The following is a 12,008-nucleotide window of genomic DNA, read 5'->3' as shown; positions in this document are numbered from 1 at the left end:
AATGAAGCATGAACAATGCAATGGCAAATAATGAGTGTGCACTCGGTAATAAGCAAGAACAAATTGGTAAGAAAGCAATTTAAGAAAAGCCCAGAAGGCGATTTAGACTTTAATTTTATTACGACGATGACTGCTCCTTCCCCATCATCGTTACCATATCATATGCCTGCAAAACTGGTTACTTGTTAACCCACAACTCAATGGTAAACCAAAAAATAACACATCAACAATCCCCTACGTGCATTAATTAGTATGTTGATTTTATTTACCAACAGACTTATTTTTCTGAATATTGGAGATAAAAAACATTGAGACACAAATTAATGAAATAACTACTGCTGCTCCTGATACAGTATTAATTTAGTTACAGGAAATAAATTGCATTGGTATTGAAACTTTTTATGGAGTTAGTGTTATTGGTAACGTGTCATAGTAAATAGTCCATGCACGAAATAAGTAAGGCGGTAACCTTTGATCGCTTGCGTTTATTTATCCCAGCAGGTGATTTATCATTCCTTGGTGAAGGTTGCGCGCCTCCGTTGGGGCATCTAGTCCTCCGGTGCCCTAGCTTCCCGCATGTGCTGCACTTTCTTTTGGTTTTCGGGGCAGACCCACATGCTTGACTCATCCGACCCGTGCCTTTTGTTCTAACACGAATCGGGTCCTTCACCCCGCAATCTTGTGCTGCTGTGAGATCATCCGTTGAAGGTCTTAGGCCGTTCTTTATTTCAAGGAAGAGAGCATCACTCAGAAGCTTCTTTGAGTAAAGCTTGAAGTCTTCATCACTCATGCACGCAACACGCCCTAAACGCTTACAAAGCTGGGAGAAAGCACCCACTCGTGTCCTATAGGTCACACTTCGGTCAGCAGTGTGTTGCTCACCACATTGGTTATGGACCTCCATTTTGGTTGCCTTAGACCACCTGCGCAGCACAAGGCTTTCAGGGATTTCCACTAAGTCAAGCCTAACACACACGGAAAGGATATGCACACAAGGAATACCAAACGACTCCATACGCATGCAGGTGCAAGTAAATCTGTTCGCAACAGTGTCCCTATAAACCTTCCAATTCATCTCAGGCCTTCGATACTTCTGGAGAGTGTATGCATGAGGGTTCTCAGTTTCATTAAATTCACAAATTCTAACACGAACACACCGTTTGAGGCTATCCCGGAATCTGAGAAACATTTCGCGGGTGAACATCGTCCACCCGGACTTTTCCAGCTCAACAAACTCTGTTTGTAGCACAGGTGTTCCGTACCATGAACGAAAGTCTAGCTCGTCCTCGGTGTCACGCAGAAAATCCACACACCTTTGAAAATTTCTGACAAATTCTAACACCCCGTACCTGCTCTCGACAAACCTCCCTAGTTTGGCATGTAGTGACTCGCACCTAGAGGTAGTCCGGACTCCAGCAAAAAATCTACCGCGGATGTATGCGGTGGCCCAAGCGTGCTTTTTGGTGTACAAGTCCTTAACCCACTCAACCTCCCTAACACCGCACTCGTTGAGCATTGCCTCCCAATGCGCTTCGAACTCATCGATTTCCATATCTGCCAACATGCAGTGTCTAATCATTTGTGTGAATCTCGGGTCGCTTACGTTAGCAGTCGCATTCCTCAGCAGATGCCAGGCACATAACCGATGATGTGCATCAGGAAATACAGACTGGATTGCTATCCGCATGGCCGGGTCGCCATCCGTGATGACCGATTGCGGTGCCTTACCTTGCATGCATTCCAGAAACTGGCGAAGAACCCAAATATATGACTCCTGCGATTCGCATGAGACCATTGCTGTTCCAAATACGCATGTCTGGTTGTGGTGGTTTACTCCGGAAAAGACTACAACGGGTAGGTTGTACTTGTTGCGGCCATACGTAGCGTCGAATGCTAGCACATCGCCGAAAATCCCATAATCTTCCTGGCAACGATCGTCGCTCCAAAACAAGTTGCATAGGTGTTGCCCTGCCCCCAACTTGTAACGCTAAAACATTTTCCCATCCATGCGTGCCAGACCTTCCAAGTACCTAATAGCCGCACTTACATCTCCGCCTTGCAGACCTCTCTGTTTCCGTATCTCATTATACATATCTTGCTTTGTGAATGTTACCAAATTAAAGCCCCCCAGTTGTGCTGCGAAAGACTCATAAATCTTAGGTATGCTAATCCCAATCTCCCTCATGCTTGTTAGCTGAGCAACTTCTACCTCAGATATCTTCCTGTGTGACCGCAGATAACCAACAAGCTTCCCATACGCAAGTTCGTGGTTATGCTCCTCGACAAAACGCGAAACATACCACCTCCCACTACCGTCTTTCCTCTTTATCCTCATCTCCGCCATGCATCCGCATCGGGTAACGACCTTATGCTCCCTTTTGCGATCAACCTTTTCCAACCATTTCTTCTCTCTAAATCCTTGCCTATTACAAACAAAACTGTACCGCACGATCTCTCCGGCAGTGTTTCTAACCGTCTTGCCTCGCCGTGATGCAAAGCCCTTTAGTCGGCTGTAATTGTTATAGAAGCCGCCTGCCTCCTGAGGTGAAGAGAACTCCATTTCAAGAACATCTTCTGCTCGCAACCCATCCAAACCCAAAAATCCGGGCAACATTGAAGCCCCCCTTCCTTCCCAATCGGATAACTCAGCATCTTCCTCCACTCTCGTATCAAACATTGTGTCCTGAAGAATAAAGACAAACATTTCGCAATCAACTTCATTATGTGGAATGAATTCTGTTTAAATATTGCAAATCCATGCATATTAAAGCTCTTGCCCATCAAAGCCTTTCATTTTAAATTTATTTCAAATTTAATTTTGCAAATGGAATGTTCATAGGCACTAACATGGTTATTAATTCAGCCCTGAAAACTTGACCTGAAAAACTCCTTTCAGGATTATAATATTACTATAATTATAACATTGTCATGTTATAATTTAACATACAGTTTACCCAGCCATCATAGTGGTTGGCCACAACAAGATCTTCATGCCAAACTATTTAATAAAGGATTTGCTTGTCGACTTTCATTGTCACAGATGCAAGTAGTGCATATTTCTTTAAAATGTGAAAGTTCAATTTTGCAAACTTAACAGATACTACAGCCACGGCTAACTTAACAAAAAAACAACAATCTAGCATTTCTTCTACACATCAGACTCATCACATCATAGTCACCACATAGAATATTAGTTCTCACAACATAACCCTCACACCTGCTAAGAGTACAACCAACTGCATGAACCATACCACCGATATGGTGTATCAGACCATTCCCATCCAATTAGATCCCACTAACACACTATAAAAACAAAATGGCACGTATACCCATCGTACCTGTGCATTCGACACACCACCATTGCCCTCCATCCAGAAATCCGCAAGAGGCTCATTCCACATACACGCATCCTTCCAAAACTTGCTACTTGATGCCATTATTACCTAAAGGACAAACATGTCAAACTGTAACAAACAATAAACAAGGGATTGCACAAACTTCTTTGGCACTTACGTAGATAAAAAAACCCTTACTTTACAACCTCATCTACTATCCAACATGATTCCAACATCCTCACAGCATCCACTTGCCAACTACAAACAAAGACTTCGAATAACACCACATGCATTACAACTACGACACAGAGAAGCAAACACATTCACCACTACCTCCTAACATTGCTACCAATACAGCTACAAATCAAGTTGTCACAAAATAAATACCGAAGGATTTTACACAAACAAAACGAATTGTATAAAGCATTCTTTGCAGCAGCAAATTCAGGGGTTTGTCACGGGATTAAGAAACAAACTATGTTACCTCAATGTTTTTCAAAACACAATTAATGCTCAAACACCTAATGAGGTCGAAAATGCGGTTAACCCAACATTAACACATCGCAGAAGTTTTCAACAAGATCGTAAAATATTTATCTCGATGGAGAAATTAAATCGAAAACGAAATGAAAATTGCCAGAGTGAGTCTCAAAGGTGGACGGACTTACACAGGACGATTGGAACACTACGAATACTCATATGCTTACATAGAACTTCAACTCAAACCAACAAATTAAGGCCACTATCATTTTGGCCAACACATTTAATTAAAATAACTTTCAACCGCAAAAACATCATCCTTTTCAGCTAACACATAACATTACTTCAACAACGATAAAAACATTCGGCAACAGATTCAATTTAGGTTAATGAAATCGAAAAATAGTTAAACATAAATTAACATCGCTAACGGACGCTTACTTGCCCGGATGACTACCGACGGCGATGGTAGCTGAGAACTTAACTGATCGGATAAGCAAAGTGACAACAACGACCACCACACCACGGACCGGTTGCTGGTTTTGTATGCTGGAGCTTCCGGGAAAGCAACAGCAGGCAGACAGCGACTGACCTTCAGAGCCTCACGCCCTGCCGCGACGAGCTCCACCCACCACCGGTGACGAACGACCTCCACTCCAAATAACTTTCTCCCCAGTTTAGACCTACCCAATCCTTAGCCGCCGACACTATTTCCTCTAGGGATTTGCTCTTCTTAGGCCCACTACTGCCCCGCCAAAAGCGTCAACAAAAAAGGACTAATCCACCAACATTGTACATCGGCTGGCTCAACTATAAATTGGCTTCATTTTTTCTTTCGGCTGATGCCAGTCACCTGCCCCTATGGTGATTTTTAAATTTGTTCTAGGGATATCATAGATATTTCACAATGTGCTACAAGACAAAATGTTAACCTTTAACCTGACCGTACATGGATCTTCAGAGTTCCAATAAAGATGCCTGGACCATTTGAAAAGTTTCCAATAAGATTATTATAAATTATAGGTTTAATTACTCGATAAATTTTTATAATTTTATCAAATTTTTAATTAAGTCTTTATATATATATATATATATATAAATTTTTATATTAGATTTTATAATTAAGTTTTTACTGTAATAAAAATATTAAAATTAATAGAATATTTTGTTTCAGTTAAATATTAGATATATTTATTTTGTTTAACGAAATATTTATTTAACTTTAACGTTTATCATGGTAGAAGCTTAATTATAAAATTTAATAGAGTATAAAAATTCAATTAAAAAAATATATAAAAACCTAACTGAACATTCAATAAAACTGTAAAAATTAATAAAATAATTAAACTTAAAGTATAGAATTTAGCTATCATGCCTCTTTAAGACATAAAGTTTATTACTAGTATAAAGTTTTATTTTTTTTTATCTTAAATGAATACACAACAAATGCACTAAAAATTAAAGTTTGTAATTTTTTTAGAAAAAAATTTTTAACTAATAATTTTAACTTGTGTTTTTAAGACACATGTTAACTAAATTTTAAATTATTTAAGTTAATAATCAAATTGGTATTTGAAGTTGCACTCACACGCTTCAAATTAATTCTTGAAATTTTAATTTATTTAATTTAGTCTCTCAAAAATTTACACTTATAATTCAAGTTAGTCCCTTCACTATTTATGTTAGAATGCCACATGTTAAGATATTATTCATTCATGTGTAATAGTGCAATGACATGTCAATTAGTGACACATGACAGGTCTACGTGGACAGTGGTGCCACTTAATAGAATACAATTTGTTTAGCCATAGTTTTAAAAATCAATTCAAATCTATCGATTGAATCATTAATGATAACTAAAACTTAGTTTGATAAAGCTTTTACATTTTAAAAGTAGCTTATAAAAGCTAATTTTTAAAATATGACTTTTTAAAAGTTGTAGGATTTATATTTGGTAAATCAAATTAAAATTAGCTTTTAATAAACACAAGAAACAATCATTACATTTGGTAAAATAGCTTTTAAAATTTAAAAATATTATAATAGATATAAATGCAAGCATTAAATTTAAAAATTAATTAACATATGAGGTTATATTAGACTTTCAAAAGCACCTCGATCTTTTAAAAATTATAAGTACAAGCACGTAATCTTTTTGATTTATCAAACACAAAATGAGAAACTTGAACTTTTAAAAAGTACAAGCACCTATTCGAAAAATTTTACTAAACCAAGCCTAAATAGTTCGATATTTAAAAAAAATCGTCCAAATATAAAATCGAGGGTAAATTCCTGAACCGATTAAAAACCAATTAGTTAAACTTTGGTTAAACTGAATCAGAACATAGTTGGTTTTTGTCAAAACGCAAAACAAATGGTGAGTTTTAGTGTTTAATTCTTTTTAAGAGTAAATTATTAAAATAGTACCCAAAAATTTAAATTTCTGACAAAATAAATGACTTCCAAACATACTAACAATAAATAAATTTTTAAAATATTTAAAAACGCGACAAAAAGAATTAGATATTAAACATATATTCTAAAAAAAATTTAGAGATCAAATTTTGATGTAATTATTTGTAAAAATGTTATTATAAAAATAACATATTTTTATTTTAAAATTTAATAATTTTTTGTCAAGTGAATTTTTTTATTTTGAATGACTAAATTTTTTGAAAAATAAAAAAAATAATAATAATAAAATTTTATTCCAAATTTTTTTATGCATCTTTTAAATATTTATTCAAATATTTTCATAAAAATTTAGATTAATTAAATAAGTTATTTACTAAATATAAAATCTTTTATCATTAATAAAAAATATAATACTTTTTTTTTTTTTTTGGTTTCCCACGGTATCCCCCAACCCGGCAGGTCAAGGACTAATCCGTCGCGGTACTGAGCTCCATTTAAGGGTTTGCCGCTGGCCAATGGGTTGCTGCATGCACAAGGCGGGATTCGAACCCCCGACACTTGCTTAAGCGGACTAGTGAGCTAACCACTAGACCAACCCAACTTGGTTAAAAAAAAAAAAATATAATACTTATTAATTATTTTTGTTGCATTTTCGAATGAGGGCTTTTGTTATTGTTTGGTTGTTACTCTTTTTTGTAAAAAATATAGAGAAACCCATGTTCCCTCTTTGTTTTTGGTGATGGCCAGCCAGCCCAGCCGGCCCAGACAAGGAAACCCAGAACCCACCCGACCCGAGCCACTTCTCTACTTCTCCAGCGACACAACACACCACCCCACCATTCCCCTCTTCGCCAGCGCCACCGTCTCCCTTCTTCACCCTGCCGTCACCATTCTTCCGGGTCCCTGAGCTTGAAGGCGCGATTCAACTCCAGTCTGCGAGCTTTGCCGTCGTTGGTGCCTCAGATTCTGATTCTGGTAGGTTGTCCTCTCCTCTTTGATTTTGCTGTTTTTTCACTTTTATGGTTGCTGCTGTGTTGTGGTGGGTTTATTAAAATTTCTTCTTCTTGTGTTGTAATTTTGATATTTTTTGGTATTATAATGCATTAGTAAAGAAGCTGTTGTAAAGCTTAGTTTTGGGGTTTTGGATTACTAGAATTGTGTTGATCTTTGCACTCTAATGGCAAAGCTGAACCTAGGCATGATGAAGTGAAGAAGATGATTCGTGTATGTGAGTTGAAACTAATTGTGGGTTAATGGTTAGAGTTGATAATGGATGTTGTGTAAGTGCGCATTGAATGGATATGAAACTCTGGTGTTATGATGAATTACCAGTAACCAAGGTTATAAAAACAGTGTTTTGATTGCAAAAGAATAATAACAAGCTCTGTTAATTTTGATTGCTGACCAAATTAGACATTCTTGTTGCAACAAGTTAAATTGATTATGAAGATTAATGGCTCATTTGGATAACGCAACTTTGAACATTTTTATTTTTTAACACTTCGAAAGCAAAAAAGTAATTTTTTCTTTCTTTTTTTTTTATATATATATATATATTTTAAAACATTTCATCTTGTTTGGCTATACAATTTATGACTTCCTTATAAGTCATTTTTGGTTCCTTTTGGGAAATTAAAATGTCTAGCTTGTTAATAAGAACTTTTCGAAATAAACACTTGTACTGCGGTTGAGCTCATAGCCTAAAAGTCGAGTCTCTTACTTTCAAGCCTGGATTATCCCTTGTCAAGTTGTCGTAGCAAATCTTGTATCAGAGGACTGTTCGCCATCATTTTCTGTTCAATGCAAGATTGTTTCCCATGCTAAAATTGTTGTATTTTTCCTTTTCTCAATAGATTGTTAACTTGCTTTATCAGTAAATCATGTTTTAAATTGAAGGTACTTGATGGGTACTGAATTTGAAACAATCGAGGCAAGAATAACACCTATGTTTGCACAACTCCAATGTGAGTGTGGCATTCTACAAAGATTGATCTATAAGAACAGGAACCAGCACCGACGTTCCTCATATTTCCAGCATGTTTTGAAGGTACAAAAATTGAAAGTTTTCCTTTCAATGATATGAAACAGCTTTCAATGAAACATTTTTCTTCCTTTTTTTTTAAAGTTTCATGGGCATGCTATGTAGTATGTATGTATATGTCATTTTGGGTTTTGTGTGGAATTGTAATTGGAAGGTGAGTAGAGATATAAAGCTTCTGCAATCGACAAACTTGGAGGAGCTTGTGTCATCTTGTTTACTAGTTATCAAAGGAGATAGACCAAAACAGAAGGTTCATCTTTTCGAGAGGTATGTTTGACTTGTTTATTTTTTGGATTTGTTTTGTAGTTTTCCATATCCATGTACAGATGGTTTAGTGAAGCCATAAGAGTGTGGGCACAGAACAGAAGAGATTGAAATTCCCATTTCCTGAGAGATTTCTTACTTTCATGTATAACTTAATATTTTGCATCATCATGCTTGTTTATTGCCCATGGATTTGTCACTGGTTCTTGAAATATATTTTTCTCAAATACTTTCTGTGCATATAAGATGATAAGTACTATTGTTTTACTTACTGCTCATGTCAGCTTAAAAAGGAGGAAATGTGACAATGGAAAGTATAACTTTATGGAGCGCCTTTTAGGAGCTGCACGCTTACTAGCAGAGGTAAAAACTGCAGCAGAGTATTCTTTAGCGTTTCTCTTTTTCCCCTTATTTATTTTGTAAATTGATCATTGCCTTTTACTAGTGGAGAGCTCATTCATTTCCTGCTCTTCCTATGCATACAGAATTAGGATTTCAAATAAACTATTATTTCCTTGTATTAACAGTAGTGTTGGATTGCTGAAATCTTCTGGAAGACTGGAACATGTTCAGTTGTTCTTCTATATTGATGAGGGTTTTGTTTTCTCGTGCAGATGGTAGAAACAATGCTGAAGGCTGCAACGTATCCTTCTACTGATATCATGTGGTTTGTGTTTGAATGATTGGGATCACTGTACCATGTGATCATAATTTGTTTAACCATACCCTATGTATCATAATGCTTGTATCATGTCCAGCTTGTATCTTGGTATTGTCAAATGATACAGCATACATATTGTTGGCATAATTCACCAAATCTTCCAATGCTGTTTTATAAACCGTTAGAAGTTTAATTGCTTGATTGAAGCAATGTGCATTTACTTTTTGTGTCTGGGGTGAAATTATATTCTTGCTGATTCTGTCGATGCTTTACTGTTTGTTGGTTGATTCTGCCAACCTTAACATCTCCCCCTTCCCTTCCTAAATTCCTGAATTTGATAAATTCAGTAGCTTAAGTCTTTAGAGAAGTTTCTAGGTTTTGGTTGATTATAGTTATACAATGTATTCTTGTGGTCTGTTACAAATGTAAATCCTTGAATCATATTTTTGCTTTTTACTTAGAAACATTCCATATTTCATAGATACTGTTATCATTGTCATTGATAGCATTTCTCTCATTGTATTTACTTCTTAATATGAAGCGAACTGTATGTGAAGGTTGCAGTTTGCAATATAAAATATGTTTTCTTGACTATATATTAGTGAGGTATCTGTATTGTTTGCTCAAGCTTTCTTCATGGGGTTTTCTGTGATAATTATGGGTTTGCTTGCACGTCTTCGGGTTTTGGTTCAACAAGTAAGTCCTCATGTTCATGGTTGTATAATATTGAGATTGAGGTCATGCAAAATATCAACAACGTTGAATTACAATAGGAAGGTTATTTCTCAATTAAAATAGACTTGGTGAATATGATTATGCGTTTACATTAGCTAATGAGTTATTGAAAATTTGTGCTAGCCATTGTTTTTTATTTCTGTTTGTAAATCCATCTGCCTTGAGATATCTTTAGCATTGGGAGTCATCTACCTTGAATTTACATGAGACTTATTTGCAATCCTTTTTCTTCATGGTACAGATATTACTTGATGTGGTTTCATTGTTCAACATGGTTTCTTCTTTGTCTAGAAAGAAGCAATCAATAAAAATAACTCACAAGGGACTCGAGGTTTGCTTTTACCACTTAACCTTCTGTTCTGCATTTACTAATTGATACGGGTAACATGCAAATTTATTGTTGTATACTGTTGATGCAGGTTGTTAGGGAGGTTTTCCCAGTTACTCAAGATTTTGTTAAATTGGAATGTGTATGGAAATCAGATAAGTTCATATTAATTGAGACAAAGCATGATTGTGAGAATGAAAATCAAGGTGAGGATTCTGGTGGAAATGTCTCTGTGGAAGCATCAGCTATAAACTACGATACTATTGAAAATTTTCTTGGGGGTAAGAATTATGAATTTATGATGTTGTCTCAATTCTGCTCTGCTGTCTCCATCTCATCTTCGTTGTTAATGTATTTTTTTCATGCAAGCTTTCATTTTCATTTTTCAGCTGATAATATTAATATAATATTAGCAAAATATGTCTTTTTTTATGACTTATAACTCAGTAGCCTCTCCTTTTAGGTTTAGTCACAAGAGAAAATGCTTGTTCGTAATTAATGTATGCTTTTCGTATGAGTCCAGTTAAAGACAACAGAAACAAATTGCTATACTTGAATACTCTGCATGATCTTGTTATCGGTGCTTGTTTTGATCAGTAGTTACATTTGTCACGAATAAAAGATCTTCTAAACCGAGAAGATTGATAAAGTGAGAAATTGAGGGTTTAATCACCATTTTGTAACTTACATTATGTTTGAGCTCCATTACCTTGATTCAAGGATGATTGGACTCTCACTTTTCACTTTACCGTTTTCCTCATTTTAGAGGAGCTTGATTTTGTTTGTCATATTGGTCTCTAGAGTTCTGAAATTTACATCTCAATGGGCTAGTACTTCAAATTGGATATAAACCAAATCAATAAATTGTTTTCCAGGCTTAGATATCAACCGTTGTTTCTCGATTTTTCTCGCCATTTTAATACTAGATAACTTGTAATATTTTGGTGTTATTAGTTTTAGCCAAGGCATTGATGATGTACATCTTATGCAGATGACCAGGTTATCCCAAATACTGAGTGTGGCGAGGAAGGTGGAGAATATCAAGGTGACACTAAAGCATCTTTCAAGAACTCTTCACCGGTAACCAGCTCGCATGCATTGCCACGGTCCGCTCCTAATGCTGAACCACACTCTGCGAGAAAGAAAGTCGCATTTGTATCAATCAAGAATCATGCGCCAGCGTCGCAAAGTGTACGAGGTGTTTCTTCTTTTAACTCAAAATGTCAAGCAAAGTAATGAAACTAAGGATGATGCTGGGGATTCACTTGCTAGTCTTTTCAATAATGTAAATGCAAAAGATAGTATTTTTTGAAACATTGAAATCTAAATGGAAGAATTATTGAAAATGCCTCGTTCTGTTTGCATTATTTGGTAGGAGTGTTAAGTTAAGGCCAGTTGATTTAATTTGAAAGGATGCAAGTCCACTTGTGCCCTTAAAACTTACTTTTGATGAACGTAGGAAAAAAGAAATTAGCATTATTACCCACCCAAATGTCTTCAATTGAGATGCCATGAAAAATTTTTCATGACATTATGCAATTCTAATTCATGAAAGTATGTCTGTGAAATTTATATATTAATATTGTATAGACAATTTAACCCTTGGATTCAAATAACTTCCATAAAAATTTCTTCAAAAGGAAAAAATTGAAGTCACTAGAACTATTGCTATATTCATCAATGTTTTGATTTTACTAGTTTTTTTTAAATATAAATCTTTTGAAATTATGCGTAGGACACAAAAACATA

The 12,008-nt window shown here is 35.7% G+C and overlaps 2 protein-coding genes across 4 annotated transcripts; one reads left to right on the top strand and one right to left on the bottom strand.

The window, feature by feature from the left end:
* Window positions 1–427: 427 nt before the first annotated feature.
* LOC112785626 (protein FAR1-RELATED SEQUENCE 5-like) lies at window positions 428–1,795 on the bottom strand. Its single transcript, XM_025829078.1, has one exon. It carries the CDS (start codon window positions 1,793–1,795, stop codon window positions 428–430), a length of 1,368 nt encoding a protein of 455 aa, XP_025684863.1.
* A 5,095-nt stretch (window positions 1,796–6,890) lies between these two features.
* LOC112783860 (uncharacterized) lies at window positions 6,891–11,605 on the top strand. Of its 3 annotated transcripts, none has more exons than XM_025826934.2 (9): window positions 6,891–7,205; window positions 8,127–8,277; window positions 8,426–8,538; window positions 8,820–8,898; window positions 9,150–9,178; window positions 9,799–9,892; window positions 10,173–10,262; window positions 10,351–10,540; window positions 11,251–11,605. In XM_025826934.2, exons 2-9 carry the CDS (start codon window positions 8,134–8,136, stop codon window positions 11,493–11,495), a joined length of 984 nt encoding a protein of 327 aa, XP_025682719.1. In that variant the 5' UTR covers window positions 6,891–7,205; window positions 8,127–8,133; the 3' UTR covers window positions 11,496–11,605. The 3 variants fall into 3 exon arrangements, with proteins under 3 accessions (XP_025682719.1, XP_025682721.1, XP_025682720.1); XM_025826936.2 differs by having other exon boundaries at window positions 7,060–7,209; XM_025826935.2 differs by having other exon boundaries at window positions 7,066–7,205; window positions 8,105–8,277.
* The last annotated feature ends 403 nt before the right edge of the window (window positions 11,606–12,008 follow it).

Source organism: Arachis hypogaea, chromosome 20 (genome assembly GCF_003086295.3).
Source record: "Arachis hypogaea cultivar Tifrunner chromosome 20, arahy.Tifrunner.gnm2.J5K5, whole genome shotgun sequence".
In the NCBI taxonomy this organism is placed as follows: Eukaryota; Viridiplantae; Streptophyta; class Magnoliopsida; order Fabales; family Fabaceae; genus Arachis; species Arachis hypogaea.
This window is presented reverse-complemented; position numbering and strand designations above follow the sequence as displayed.